We start from the raw sequence: 15,282 nt of genomic DNA, 5'->3' as shown, positions 1-15,282 counted from the left end.
TGGGCCACTGAAGCAGAGCACGTGGACTTAACCATTACGCCACCAGGCTGGCCCCAAGAAGGATTTTAATTTTAATAATGGCTAACCCTGTTGAGCGACTTTACTGTGTTCCAAAAGCTTTATATGCAATATTTCTGTGAAGTGAGTATTGTTTCTATTTTGTAAATGAGAAAACAAAGCTTCAGAGGTTTGGTGATTTGCAATGAGGGGACGTAGTTGGCATTCAAATCCAGGTCTTTCTGTACAAAGCTTGTGTAATGCTGTATCTAGTATGTATTTGTTCATTTTAATTTATTCTTAACAATTACCTATTCTCTGCCAGACACTGAGGGTACAGTTTGGAGAAAAGGAAAAGATCTAAACAAAAAAGATAGGGTTTCAGTTCTTAGAGCTTATTCTCTTGTAGGAAAGGTCAGGAGTGGATCTCAGATGGGCAGCAGCCTGGGCCTGCTTAGAAATTCGGGAAACTGGCTTTTGCTTTACATGGCTTGCTGTGAGCACTGTAGAATGTTGATGTTAGTTTGCACCTGGTGAGTAGACTGGCATACCAGTAGGAGTTAAGGCCCCGCATATGTTAACATTCCCTGTGGCTTTGACAGAGATAGCTTCTTAAAGGATCTGATGAGATCCTAACCCTGGTCCAGCTCTATCATTCACAGGTGGGCACCTCTGTGGCACCTTACAGGGAGGGACGTTTGTACTTCTCTCAGGGTTGATTTCAGCTTGGACAGCTCTTGGTGTACAGTTAACCTCTTATTAACTTAAACTGCATTAAAGGAACTTACATGCTTTGTCTTTTCGTGCGAGACACTATCACCCTTTGTGACAGTCTTTTTAAAAATCAAGTATTAGTTAAGTAATCATACAAGTAAATGTCAGATTTCTGCGATGAATGCTTCAAAGGCAAATGACAGTACAGTGAGAGCATAAAAGGAGGTATTGATCTGGTTGGGGAGTTAGGGAAATCTTTCTTCATTATGTGATGCTTTGACTAATACGGATGAGTACGCGTTAACTAGCGGGGAGGCCCCGGTGGAGAGTATTCCAAGGAGAGGGAGCAAGCCCAGTTTAAAGGCTCTGGCAGGGAACTGAAAAAAGACCATTGTGCCAGGAGCAGAGGGCTGGGGAGAGGAGCATGTGGTGAGATGGCACTGGAAAGATAGGCAGGAGTTAGACCAGGCAGGGCCTTGTATGTGTAGATTTTTGTGTTTATCCACAATGGGAAGTCATTGACCTTTTTAAGGTTTTGGAGGGACTGGGTGAGTATTAGTCACCTGATCAGATTAATTTTTGAAGAGATAGACATGCCACATCCAATTTGGTTTTCACTGTGTGGATGGTGAAGGTAATTTGGACTTTGGTCATGGTGGTGGTCAGAGGAGGAAGAAGAGAGAAATATGGGGGAAAAATCAATAGAATTCAATATGGATGGGTTATAAAGGGTGGTAGAGCAAAAACTATAAGGGACTCCTTAATTTCTAGTTAATTAACCAACAGATTCTGTTTACGTTGCTTTTAAAGTCTGTTCAAGTTGCCTTTGCAGTGTTCTAATGGCCAAAGTTTAGTTTTCAGACTTTTACTTATCTTATAGCGTTGTAGTTAAAATCTAAGCATCTCTGAGTGCAATGCAAGTTTTGCTCAGTATTCATTTAAGCTTAGTTATTTGTCTGTTGCCTCATTCCCTCACCTTGTCTTTAACTGTTTTCTAAGTAGTAGTAGTATCCTTTGCTTATATGAGAAATTTCAAGAAAAATTCTTTTTTGAGGTGGGGATTATTGCTAAACATTAGATCCCTTGATTTCTAAAAGGTTTTATTGAGATAGAATTCACAGACCATACACTTAATAAATTTGAAGTGTATAATTCCATGGTTTTAGTATGGTTGTACAACTATCACCACAGTCAATTCTAGAGTATTTTCATCACCCCCAAAGAAATGCTGTACTCATTAGTAGTCAGTCCTCAGTTTCTTCCCAACTCCTCCAGTTATAGACAGTCACCAAAAGAGTTGCCTTTTATGGACATTTCACATAAATGGAACTCCATAATTTCTGGTCTTTTTAATCTGGCCTTTTTAACTGAGCATAATGTTTTCAAGATTTATCTCTTTGGTAGCGTGTATCGTATTTCATTCCTTTTTCATGGCTAATATTTCATTGGATGGCTATGACACATTTTGCTTATCCATGCATCAGTTGATAGACATTTGGATGGTTTCCACTTACTGAATGAATTTTTTATGAATAATGTTGCGAGGAACATTTATGTACAAATTTCTATTGGAACATATATTCAAATCTCTTGGATATATACCTGGGTGTGGAATTGCTGGGGTCATATTACATATTTACCGTATTTTGTTTTTTGAGGGACTACCAAACTGTTTTCCAAAGCTGCTGTACCATTTTACATTCCCCCCAGCCATGTATGTGGGTTCCAGTTTCTCCACATCCTTGCTTAAGATTATTTTGTCTTTTTGATTATAAGCAAGTAAGTGTGAAGTGGTATTTCATTGTGGTTTTGATTTGCATTTTCCTGATGGCTAATGATGTTGAACTTGATTTTTAAAAGAAAAGCAGCACTTCTATTTCATTTCTAACGTAAAAATGGAAATGTTTGGTGATTTCATGTAATTGATTAGAAACAATTAGTTTTGCTATATTTAAAATTTGGTCTTCTTTTTCAACAGTTGTATTCCCTAAATGACTACAAACCACCCATTTCTAAAGCAAAAATGACCCAAATTACTAAGGCAGCCATCAAAGCTATTAAGGTGAGTAATGAATTTTACTCTTGTGTTTTCAAAAGAAAATATTACACTAATATTTTGGAGGAGGGATAAATTTTACAGATTATATATTTTCTTCCTCTTTACAGAGTTAATACATATTCATGGGGAAAAACACAAAAAGGAATATCTATCACCTGCAAGCTCTCCCACCTAGAGATAAGCACTTAATATTTTGATAAATATTCTTCCATAAACTTTGAAACAATTATTTTTTCTTTTCTTAGGCAGGTTAGATTTTAGATATTGCTGTGTTATGGAGAATGTGTTTAACATTATCACACTGACTTTATAGAATCTTGAAATAAAAGTTGGTAAAAGCTTTCTAAATAAAAATTAATGATTTTTATCATTTTAAAAAATTAATTTATGTATTTTAATTTTTTTCTTATTGAGTCTATTATACAGTTGAAAATAGGCCCTTCTACAAAATAATTGAGCTTCATTGTACATAGGCCATTTGAACTGTGGGAAGACGCTACAGGCATTTAACCATTGCTCTGATACAGTGGTTTTGAACCTTTGTTGACTCATGGATCCTTGTGAAAATCTCAGGAAAAGGTTGGACCCTCTCTAGAGAAATAAACGTATGCACAAAATTTTGCATAAAATTTCTTGGATTTGAGGACCTTTTGAAGCTGAACCATAGGCACCTCTCTAAGAAGTTCTCGTCCCTGAAGCTAAGACTCCCTGCTTTAGTAGGGCTGTTAAAGCTTACAGCATTATAGTTAAAGTCCCTGTATTTATATGCAGAAAATCAGAGGGGATAAGGACAGTGTCCAGTAAACACATTTAAGCCAGAGAATTCTTCCAAGAAGTGATTTTTTTCAGAGTATCTAATAGGCTTAGTATAGAATGTGTAGTCTCTTGTGCTTTCTTTATCTCTACTATTCGACATTGTGATCTGATCTTTATGATCATGATCCTGAGATAGTATATTATTTAATTATCTTTATTCTGTGAAAATTAGTAATTGATGCATTTTACATAAATTTTTTGTTGAGCAGAATATTCTTTATTTAGAAGACTCCATAAGGTATAGATGTTAACATTATTTCCATTTTTCAGGTGTGAGAAGGGTCTAAGAGAAATTAAGTAATTTGTGATAGTCAGAATAAATAGAGCTAGATTTGAATCCAGGTTTCTCTCAATCGAGAGTCTAAGCATTATGACATAGTGTGCTATTTTGGTTTACTGTTACTGTTTTAAATTTTGAAAATTCAAACAGATGTTGCAAAATATAATGAGCAACACACAGTCTTTGCTTAGATTCACCAATTGTTAACATTTTGCTACAATTGGTTTATTTCTACATGCACATGTACTTTTTTTGGTTGAATCATTTGGGAGTTAATTTCAGATTTCATTCATAGCACTTAATCCCTAAATACTTGAATGTGAATCTTCTAAGAACAAAGACATTTTCTGAGTAACTACAATACACTGATCACATGCAAGAAATTTCGCTTTGATATCATACTTTTATCTCATATGCAGCCCACACTTTGTATTTACCAGTTGTCTCAGTGTTGACTTTAGTAGCTGTCCCTTGCACCCCTGCTTTTTCAGGATCCAGTCAAGGTCACACATTATATTTATTTATCCTGTCATCCAGCCATTTTGTTTTGTTTTTGATATCATTGGCATTTTTGAAGAGTTCAGACCAACTGTTTTGTAGTACTGTATGATTTTAAACTGCATTTAGTACCTATGTAAATTGAGATTTGAACTGCCTTTTAAATCAGATTTAAATGATACTGTGTTTCATTGAGGTAAGCCGTTTGTTTTTTACCAGTGTTTAGAGACATGATTATCTTTGCTGGGTGCTTGTTAACGTTGCACACTGTTGATGAAACTTCGTGGGTAACCTATTGTAGAAGACTGATGTGAATTAATAAACTTGGAATTAAAGTTTAGTAAGTGGTTTTACTCTGAATTACATGTAAGTAACTAGAAGCAAGAAGTGCTGTCAAGATGTTTTCCAAAACTATTTAACAAAAGTCACTCTGTGTAATTATTTAATATTTTATGTATTGATTTTAAATGTTTAGGTACCTTATGAAGTGCCTAATAACTTTTAAGTAGTTGTTTTAGCTTTTTTAATTCAGTACATTACACTATTGAATAAACTGTTACTTTATAGTAAAAAAATTTTACCTAAACTTAAACTTAATGTAGATTTTAATTTGGTGAATATCAGTAATGAGATTTTCCTTTATTTTTGATTTTATAAATAGTAGGTTTCATGGTGCAGTTCAGTTGAATGTTCTTGTGCCTGTTGAGTCTAAGGGAATGTCCCTTATAAAGCATAATTTATGAGATCAGAAGGATAAATAGAATCACAATTAAGTTCTTTAAATGAAAATATGCTAATTATGCAGTTGCCGTTGAGGTATTAAAATTTAAGCAGCACAAATTCTGGATACTTTTTGTTTCATTTATAATTTAGATTTTATTCATTTTCAGATTTATTCATAATGTTTATAAAACTTAAATCTAAGTTTTCTCATAATTGATAGTAGCCCATTACTAGTTTTTAGTCTATGTGCTCGCTTAACTTCTGCTGATCCATTAGAATGTTATACCTTGCTATATCTTATTATATATACTTGCATTTTCATTTTCTAGGAGAAGCAGAAGGAGATGAGTTGAAAACAACTCTCTTGCATACATTTATTAATGCTATTTTTTGACAGTTATTTGATTCTAGTACTTACCCTAACTTAGCAATAAAATGATACTATAGGAAATCTTTTCCTTCCATGAAGTAAGAATATACATCTACCAGTGTGCTTATCACAAACGTTTTGCTGTCAACATAACTATTTATGAAAGTAGTTAGTGGCTTATGAAATTGAGGGACATGAATGTTTGTCTCAGAATTCATGATTAAAATTCATTGTTTTGATAGGCCTTTGAAACTTGATTAAACTCTATGATTAGCAGGAAAATTCTAATCTAATCAAACAGGTTTTAAAAACACACCTTGTTTTTTTTTCTTTCAGTTCTATAAACATGTGGTACAGAGTGTTGAGAAATTCATTCAGAAAGTAAGTATAGAATTTTCCATCTACTAAATGTACTGTGATTTTAGATTAATGCCTTGAGCTCTTCTTTTTTAAATCAAATACCCAAGTTTAAATTGTTTTGATGGACTGTTCTAAAATGATGCCGTTTGTTTAATTTTCTAATTAGGAAAGAAGATGAATGTGCTTTTTGGTTAGTTCTAAAAACAGTAGCTTTCAGGTAGATGTTTTTGTTAATTTGCATTGCCATAGTGAGCATCTGTCCCTTCGAAAAATGGTGGCAATCTGATTGATTTTTAATGAAATTATGAATTCATTGCTTTTTTAGCCTTTAAAGAAATTCTCGCTTGTCATTTCAAGCTGAATGTCAAGGGAACAGCTCTTCTTTTAGATAAGGTGTAGATAAAACATTGCTTACCAGCTGCTTCTGATTCATTTTGTCTCGTCCATTAGGACATTGTACATCTCAACATCTTATATACATCTGAAGTTCCATTTTCCAGGTTAAGCAGAGGGAGATGAAGTTGAAAACAGCTGTCTTGTACACATTAGTAATGCTTTTTGTAACTGGGTCCGAGGTCACTAGATTATAGTTCTTTGCCATCTTCTTTGTGATCAGCACCCTGTTGGTTGCACAGTTTTTGGAAGGACTACCTAAGAGTTAGAACTTATAAATTGATACTGTAGGACATCTGTCCTTTCTGTAACTGAATTTAGGTTTTGTGTTCTGCCGATGTTCACATGCCTAGATGTAGGCAGGAACAGTTTGAAAATCAGAGGTATATGGCATTAAGGAGTCAGCAAGGTGGCAGTGTGTTTCTTGAAAAGAAGTAGTTGACTGGGAGAAAGGTACATGGATCAAAGTGAGCTAACTGTGTCCCTGAAACTAGCTAGGTGACCTTGGATAAATCAGTTAACCTTTGTGTGATTCAGCTTTTTTCTCTTGGAGTATTGCTGTCTCAATAAAGTATTAGTAAAATATGTTTTGAGATGAACAACTAGTGAATTGGGCCTAAGACCCAAGGTAAAATAACAAGTATGCTGTGTGTTTTAGGTAAATCAAAGTATAAAATAAAAATGGTGACTGGAAAATTTCATTGTTCTAAAGCTTTTAAAAGTCTTTTTAAGAAGGTTTAAATATCTAAAGCAGTGCCTTCTACACTTTTTTGTGCATAGGAATTGCCTAGGAATCTTGTTAAAGTGTGGATCCTGATTCACGAAGTGTGGGGAGGAACTGAGATTTTGCATTTCTAACTGTTCCTAGATGTCTTTGCTGTTAGTTCAGAAACCACAATTTGAGTAGTAGGGGTTTAAAGGATAAACGTGAATTTATGGCTAGATGTTTTTTGACTGATTTGATTTGGGGCAGGGGTACTTTTAGTAAGATATTTCAGAATCGTAGGAAGACCTTGGGTGAGCAAAATTATCTCCATTATGAGATACAGATAATCTATAATGTTCACACAGTGACAAAATCGCCTAACGATGCATTTCTCAGAACAAATCCTTGTCGTTAAGCGATGCTTGACTGTAGTTTTGTTGTAAAAAGTGCTACAATAACAAACCACATTTAAAGAGAGTTCTTTAGAGAAACAGTAAAACATACTTATACCAAACATAATACAAAACAAACAACTTTATGCCTCGGCTGTACAATCCAAGGTTAAAGGTCCCAGGGTGCCATCCTGAACTTGGAATGTACAGCCTGCAGAGATAGTTTCTGGTAGCCTCCTTGTAGTTTCCTTCTGATCTTCCTCTTCCTCTACAGAGAAATACTTCTCAGTCAAGTTTAATGAAGCTTTTTACGAAAGGGTATATGTATGGTTTACAATATTTTTTTCCCAGTTGATAGCTTGTCTTTTCATTCTTTTAATACAAGGTCTTTTGCAGAACAAAGATTTTTAGTTTTGATGAGGTTCAAGAGTGTATATATATTTTTAATACCAGAGGAACCCTTTTTTTTTCTCTTTCCTATTCTTACTGGAACTTTAATATTGGGGAGGGGGACGCGGGGAACGACAGATAAAATACAAGCGAAAGTGGAGCAGCAGTGGTCGTGGTCGGGAACCTGAAGCCCACTCCACCCGCTTTGTTCTCTGCCCAGCAACACTCACACAGACACATTGTTTCCATGGAACCCAGTTTGTCAGACCACTGGATTTGCGTATTGTTTACACTAAGAGATACTATTTTAACAAATTTATGAGAAAGTTCATTTGTCATGCACGTTATATATGGTCAAATGAGAGATCTAAGAAAAATCTGAAGTATTATTTAACAATGATAAACTTGTAATTTTGTTTATCACTCTTCCCCGGAACACTACAAATTACTCAGCTTCTCTGCTTTCCTTCGCTCACCATAAAACAGTGCCAGAAAGGAGAGTGTGGCTGTAGGCTGGTAGTGTGTTATCTGATTCTGTGTTACAGCTATGAAAGATTTATAGCTAGAGTGATGAATGTTGGTAATAAATGAAAAGATTAATTAACAATGGAAGGGGCTTTCCCATAGGCCAAGAAAATTGCTTGAAAGAGTACTCTGGCCTCTGGCCTCTAGCCTCTGGTGTGGGCTACACCAAGATTTGGACGCTTGGGCACAGATAGTTTGAAGGGAGTCAATTTCCAGATTCTCACTTTCCTCATGTATTTTTTACTAAAATTACTCTGCCCTGGGATATTTTAGATGACCTCTTTGTCCCACACTCCTTAAATTTGCATTCACTTGGATCTTGAGCTGATCAGTCATTGTTAATCATTAAGATAAGAGAAACTTTTGCCTGTTGTGTTTTAAGAAGTCAAGGACATTTATAGAAATGTTTCTTTTTATTGTGAAATATATGTACGCATATGCAAAAAAGTGCAGAAAACATAATATGTATAGCAAACTTTTGAATAAAGGGAAGACCTGTGTATCTGCCACTCACTTCAAGAAATGGAACTTTGACTAAAGCCCCCAAGTGCCTCTTGCTGATCTTATCCCTCCCCAGAAGCACAGTCTGACTCTTATGTTAGTCCTTGCTTGGCATCATAGTGTTACTCTGCAGTCCCACATTCTTCAGGCAGTTTAACCTGCTTTTTAATTTCACATAAATGGAATCCTCTAGCATGTAGTCTTTTGTGTATACTTCTTTTACTCAGTATCATATGTTTAGGATTCATTTTTAGTTTGTAGCACTATTTGTTTCTTCTAATTGCTGTATATATTCCATGTGAATAAACTGCAGTTTGTCCATTCTGTTGACAGACATTGTGTGTGTGTGTGTGTATGTATGTGTGTTTTATAGTTTTTGGAATTATGAACAGTACTGCTGGGAACATTCTTACCTATGTATCCTGGTGCATCTTGTGTTTCTGTGGGAGTGGAATTGCTAGGTTGTGGGATATGCATTTCTTCAACTTAGCTAGATAATACCAAGTTAATTTCATAATGGTTGTACTAATTGACACTTCCATTACCAATGTGTGAGTACTAACAGCACTTGGTACTGTTAGACTTAAATTTTTCTAATCTAAAGAGTCTTAAAGTTTATTTAAAAATGATACTACCCTAATATCACCTTCACTCAATGAGTTCCATTGCAACCAGCATTAAAACTTCAAGACTCTTAAGGACTCATCGAGTAGAATGAATTTCTGTGGTCAAAGAGCAAAATGTGCCCTGTTAGCAAGACAAAAATTTTAGGTTGCTTTATGACTACAGTCATGCGTCGCTTAACAGGGATACGTTCTGAGAAATGTGTTGCTGGCAATTTTGTCATTATGCGAACATCCTAGTGTGTATTGAAGGGGAACAAAACTTGCCACCCCAAAATGTATCTCTTTAACATGAGGATTATTTTAGGCTGATTATTTTTATGAAACAAAAGACTCAAAGCTTTTCTTATTACCACTTCTTTAACTGCCTAAAAGAATTTCGATTAAAAAAACCTGTCCCAGGAGGTGAGCCTAGCACCTTAGCATTGCATGAACTAGGGATAGACAGGGAGGAACCTAGAAAAGACTGTTGGGCTCCCCTCTGTGCTCTTCTGTTTCTATGTGGCCAAATAAACTCGGGCTTTTACAAACCTTTGTTCCTCTTCCACCTACCTGAGAATTGCTTTCTTCTCTTTGAAGTCCCTGACTCTCCTTGCAGACAACATCTTTTTGTTTTTAGCTGAGGATGGTATTTAAGGTGAGGGCTTTGACCGTTTTGGCAAGTTACTCAATTTTCCTTGGTTTCTCCCATGTATACATGTTATTAAACTTTTGTTTGTTTTTCCCGTTTATCTGTCTTGTGTCAGTTTCCCCTGTTTATCTGTCTTGTATCTTAGACCAACCAGAAGAATTTAGAACAACTGAGGAAAATTTCTTCCTTCCCTATAGTACTTACACAAGCTAGGTAGTATAGCCTACTACATACCTAGGCTCTAAGGTACTAATCTTATGGGACCACCGTTGTATATGTGGTCTGTCATTGACCAAAGTGTCCTTATGTGGCACAGAGCTGTGCAATTACTTTTCTTCAGTCACTGTTATCACATCTAGTTCAACCTCAGATATTTTACTAAGTTGCGTGTTAAATTTAGATTTGTTTAGCTTGTTCATCAGGAACTAGGAGGTTGTCCTGCTTGTCATCTCCCTTCTCCCATAGTTGTGCAATGACACTTCATGTCACTGAAGAACAAAGTCGTCATCTATCTCTTTCTTCCTTACTAGTGTTGGTGTGTCCAAGGCCCCCTGAATGTGAAGAGAGGAGGAATTAGTGATTTTCCATTATCCTCTTCCAGCTTAGGTGTTGTGGGAATAGAATTGCTATTGTGGAATTTCTGAGGTTCCACACTTTTTGGGGAAATTGACTTATCAGAAGTCTTGAAAATGACATAAAAGTAGTGTTGCCATTTAAAAGAAAATGTCACTTGATTTTTCCATTTATTTTCTACTAATGTTTCTGATTTTTTATGTAGTTAAATATTATTTCCTTAAGAAATACTATGTAGATTGGTTCAAAGTTAGCAGTGAAGATGTTGCAGGCCCAGTTAAGAGTATTACCTATGTTTAGTTTTAGTTGAACCTTCCTTCCCAATCTGTATATCTTTTATTTCCTTTTCTTGTCTTATTGCCTTAGCTAGGCCTTCCAGTATGATGTTGAAAAGCACTGGTGAGACGGGGCATCCATACCTTGCCATCATTCATACCTGATCTTAGTGGGGAAACTAGTTTGTCACCATTAAGTATGATGTTAGTTATAGGTTATTTGTAGAGGCTGTACTTCTGGATTGTGAACTTGTTCTTCTCCATTTTTTTTTTAATCTCCCTTTGGTGGGACAGAATGGCTACAGTGGGCTGGAGTTGGGTATTTCCCTTCCCCCAGGTCTGTTAGGCTCTGGTTAAAGCCCAGCAGGTTAGGCATTGGTTAAATAATTTCTCCTGATGGCAGATGTTTTTAAGAACAGAATGCTACTGGCTGTCTCAAAATGGTTCCTCTTCTACTCCTCCTGTGGAAGCATGAGAGGATTTTTCTCTGGTATTCACCATGAAAACTGTTATCAGATGTGACTGTGTCCTGGGGTAGCCCTCTTTTCTTACATGCTGCTGTCAGCATCATTCACTGCTTTGCACATACAGCCACATGCTCCTGTTGTCATTACTCTAGCTTTGTTTTTTTTTTTAACATCAACTTTTAGTAGCTGAAATTGCCAGCACAAATTCTAATAATAGAATCATTATATAAAGTGTGTTCATATTGCAAAATATGTGGTCCGACTCACCTAGAGGGTCCTTTGTCAAAACACCCTGACTCATCATGGTATTCAGCTAACAACTTGGCTTACATTAGAATGAAAATCACACAAATATATGTAAAGCTGCATTCTCCCTATCTGTTATTGCCTTCTTTCTCTGCAAGGGCTATTTCTCTGCAGAACAAGAAATTAGAAATTACTAGTATATAGTTTGAAGATGGTGTAACTGCAAATTTATTATGACATAGCCTTCTTTTTAATTCAAAAAGTAAAAAATACCTCATGCCTTTGGAAAATCTTAGGAATTCTTGTGTTTTTAGTGCTGATAGAACGTGAAGAAGAATTTGAAAAAAAATTTCATGTTTTTGATCTTAATTCTTGTCTCAAGTTTTAGTTGGTGACTTAGCCAAGTTTACCAAATACTGTTATTTTAAAACAGTAAATCATACTTAAAAATCTTTTTTGTCATTTTAGATGGTAAAAATGCCTAATCTACCAGTGAAGGAAATTCTGTCCCATGACGTCTTAATATATAGTATGTCTAAAGATACTGTGGACAAAGAAATGTTTTTCTCTTAGCCCGTATAGCTTGTTATTGAAACTGCTAATATATTTTTGAAGCTTTGGACTCTTCACAGTAGGCCAGAAAGGCCCAGTTGTTCTATTGTGCACTCATCATTCTTCTGTATTGTAAGTTTGTAATCTGAGTTTTTGATACAAATCAAAGAAAAAGGTATATTCGTTTTTTAAAAAACCTCAGTACATTAATTACTTGCATTACTTGCTGTTTAGTATTAATTTTTGAAGTCTTACCAGCAGTTTATAAATTCTCTTCAGCCTTACTCAAGATAATGATTTATATAAAACAGTAAATTATACATCACATTATTTTTTGTCTTTGAGAAAATTAAAATGCCAATGTCACTTAATAAATAATCACTAATCACTTATCTTTGTGTGTAGCAGTAGAGAATAGATAATTTTTAACAAAATGGATGTCCTGCTTTTCATTAAATTTTAAAAATTTGCTGCTCTTTACCAAGATGTATTATTTGCCTGGCAGATAGATATTTATTTGAATGTACAGTAGTCAAAAGAAAATAACCTTGGCCAGATATATGAACTGAAGGTCAAAATATGCTAGGTTTTGTTGGAAGATAAGGGGAAACTATTTCAGACTTCCACAAACGATAACTTTCAACAGAGCAGACGTTTTGAACCTTTAGGTTGGTTAAACCTAAAACTTTAATGTCCGAACACCAGCATTATTGCCCTTTTATGAAATAGTTCAAGTACTTAACCACCAATTGGTGGTAAAGGTCTCTTCATTTTCTTGACTTAATAAAGACCTTAAAGAGAATGTTCTTAAAAGGGATTTGAAGGAACAAAAGAAGCATCATATCTTGTCTTTTTGCAGAAAGAAATTACTCATTGTCTGAGCTAAAAATCCCCCTAGAAGTGTGTGAGTGTGTGTGTGTGTGTGTGTGTGTGTTTGTGTGTTTGTGTGTGTTGGGGGGTAGACTGAGAATCCTTTTCTTACTGGTACTCAGGTTTTCTGAAAAGTTTTTCAAGAATGCAGTTTTGAATTCGTGCCATGTGTGATTCCCAGGAAATTACTTTGGGTGAAATACCTAATTTCACCCAAACGTTGAACCTGCTTTTTGCAGTCATAATTCCATTTTAATCGGCATGCGTTTGGGAAGCAGGTTTTCTTATGTTTCTGGATATGGAGACAAACTAAGCAGTAAACTTGATAGTGAAAGTATTCTTCATTGTGCTCCCCTAACTAGGTAGGCTAGAAAAGCTTGTGGCAAGAAAGCAGCAGACGTTTCTATTTCTCAATTTGGGTAATGGATAAGAAGATTGAGCAACATTTATCAGTGGAGTAGCTAAAAAATGTTTTCATAGGATAGATTTCTGGAATCGTAATTGGAGAGTCTTATCTTTCTTGTAGGTGTGGTATTTGAGAGAAGTGTTGAAACTTTGGCTTGTCACTGTATTTAGAGTGTTATTATTTGCCATTTGGTATTTATTCCTTCATTAGTACAGAAACCCTTTTGTAATGCGTATCAGATCTAGAGCTCTTCTTTCTTGAATTTGCTGCTTCCTTCCATGTGGCTTTTTAAAATCGTTAAATAAATTTTTGTATTCTAACAGTGCTTTACTCATCCTTTTGTTTTTGTTGTTCAAGCCAGGTGTGCAGTACTACTTTGGAACTTAAGTGATTGGCAGTGAACTGAGCTTGTAGGGTAGCCAAGGTAGATTCTTGAAAATACTGTTCCAGAGAAAGATGCTCTGGAATAGTCCGTGTCTGAATGTTTGTTACCACAACATACGCAGCGTTTTTGTATTTGTATAGGATTTATGATAATTTTTGTCTCTCAAGAATTTTACCTTCTTATTTCCTTCTCTTCCCACTCTCCTTTTTCATCAGTGTAAACCAGAATACAAGGTACCTGGACTTTATGTTATTGACTCCATTGTACGACAATCTCGACATCAGTTTGGTCAAGAAAAGGATGTGTTTGCGCCCAGATTTAGTAATAACATCATTAGCACTTTCCAGAATTTATATCGGTGCCCTGGGGATGACAAGGTATGCTGCTATTTTCTTTTTTAAGTCGATGTATTACCCATTTGGTCTCACGGAGGCTCTGTGGATTATCTTAACTTATGATTTTGTTATCCTTTACTCTTAGTTATTCTGAATTTGAATATTTAGTTTTTACACTGCCCATGTTCCTTTTTGTTCTTAGAATCTTAAACAGAGAGGAAAGATGTAGGTGATCTTGCTACTGTTTCAGTTTGTTAAAGCAATTGGTGTTAAAGAAACTGGCTATAATAAGTTGGAATTATACTAAAAGCTTATTTATTCACACATGCAACCAATTTAGAATTTTGATTATTTGATCTGAGCTGATATTTACCTATTTGGTGCCTGTGAAAAATGGATTTGCCAAGCAATTATTAGAAAATAACTGCATATCAAAATTCTTTTGTTATGGTAGAGTTTTATTAGTGCTACAAGCCACACTACCAGGTCTGCTAGATCTGAATGAGTAAATATTCTGTGCTACATAAAAAGGTGGCTTCAGACTGAGGGAGAATAAAAGGGGATTGTTTATCCTCAAATGTGCTCAAAGATCTTAGAAGGTTACTTATTTTGGATGCTAATTTGGAAATTTAGTGTGCTCTTCTGACAGGGTTGATTGCAATATTGATTATGTAGGAGAAGCTAAGAATAGATGAAGACTAATAAACCACAAAACTCAAAAGCTCACCACAAATCTTTTACCTCATCTCAAATACAGCAAGATTAGGGGGCTGGCCCCGTGGCCGAGTGGTTGGGTCCGTGCGCTCCGCTGCAGGCGGCCCAGTGTTTCGTTGGTTCGAATCCTGGGCACGGACATGGCACTGCTCATCAAACCACGCTGAGGCAGCGTCCCACATGCCACAACTAGAAGGACCCACAACGAGGAATATACAACTATGTACCTGGGGGCTTTGGGGAGAAAAAGGAAAAAAATAAAATCTTAAAAAATATATATATATATATAACAAGATTAGGTAGTTTTTTTTATTTTTAATAACTATGGTCTTGAATAAGAAAAATATCTTGTTGTAATGGATAGATACGGAGATAAGTTTATTATTGTATCATTCTTTGTAAACGATTCTTGGATATACTTTCTGAGACAGAAATTTAAAAAAAAATTACTTTGGTACTTTGATAATTCTCTGCCGTCAAA

The 15,282-nt window shown here is 35.5% G+C and overlaps 1 protein-coding gene across 20 annotated transcripts in view; it reads left to right on the top strand.

Annotated features, from left to right (window-relative positions):
- The window catches only part of SCAF8 (SR-related CTD associated factor 8), a 210,809-nt gene that overhangs the window by 28,872 nt on the left and 166,655 nt on the right, over positions 1–15,282 (top strand). For all 20 annotated transcript variants that reach the window (XR_011434435.1, XR_011434433.1, XR_011434432.1 and 17 more), the window contains 3 exons: positions 2,690–2,773; positions 5,794–5,838; positions 13,968–14,129. Coding sequence is in view for 11 of the 20 variants with exons in the window: in XM_070256456.1 (XP_070112557.1) it covers positions 2,690–2,773; positions 5,794–5,838; positions 13,968–14,129 (291 nt within the window). In the remaining 9 variants the exon portion in view is untranslated. The remainder of the gene's footprint in view (positions 1–2,689; positions 2,774–5,793; positions 5,839–13,967; positions 14,130–15,282) is intronic.

The sequence above is a fragment of the Equus caballus genome, chromosome 31, assembly GCF_041296265.1.
Source record: "Equus caballus isolate H_3958 breed thoroughbred chromosome 31, TB-T2T, whole genome shotgun sequence".
Classification (NCBI taxonomy): Eukaryota; Metazoa; Chordata; class Mammalia; order Perissodactyla; family Equidae; genus Equus; species Equus caballus.
The sequence above is the reverse complement of the archived record's forward strand: the minus strand, read 5'-3'. Positions and strand labels throughout refer to the sequence as shown.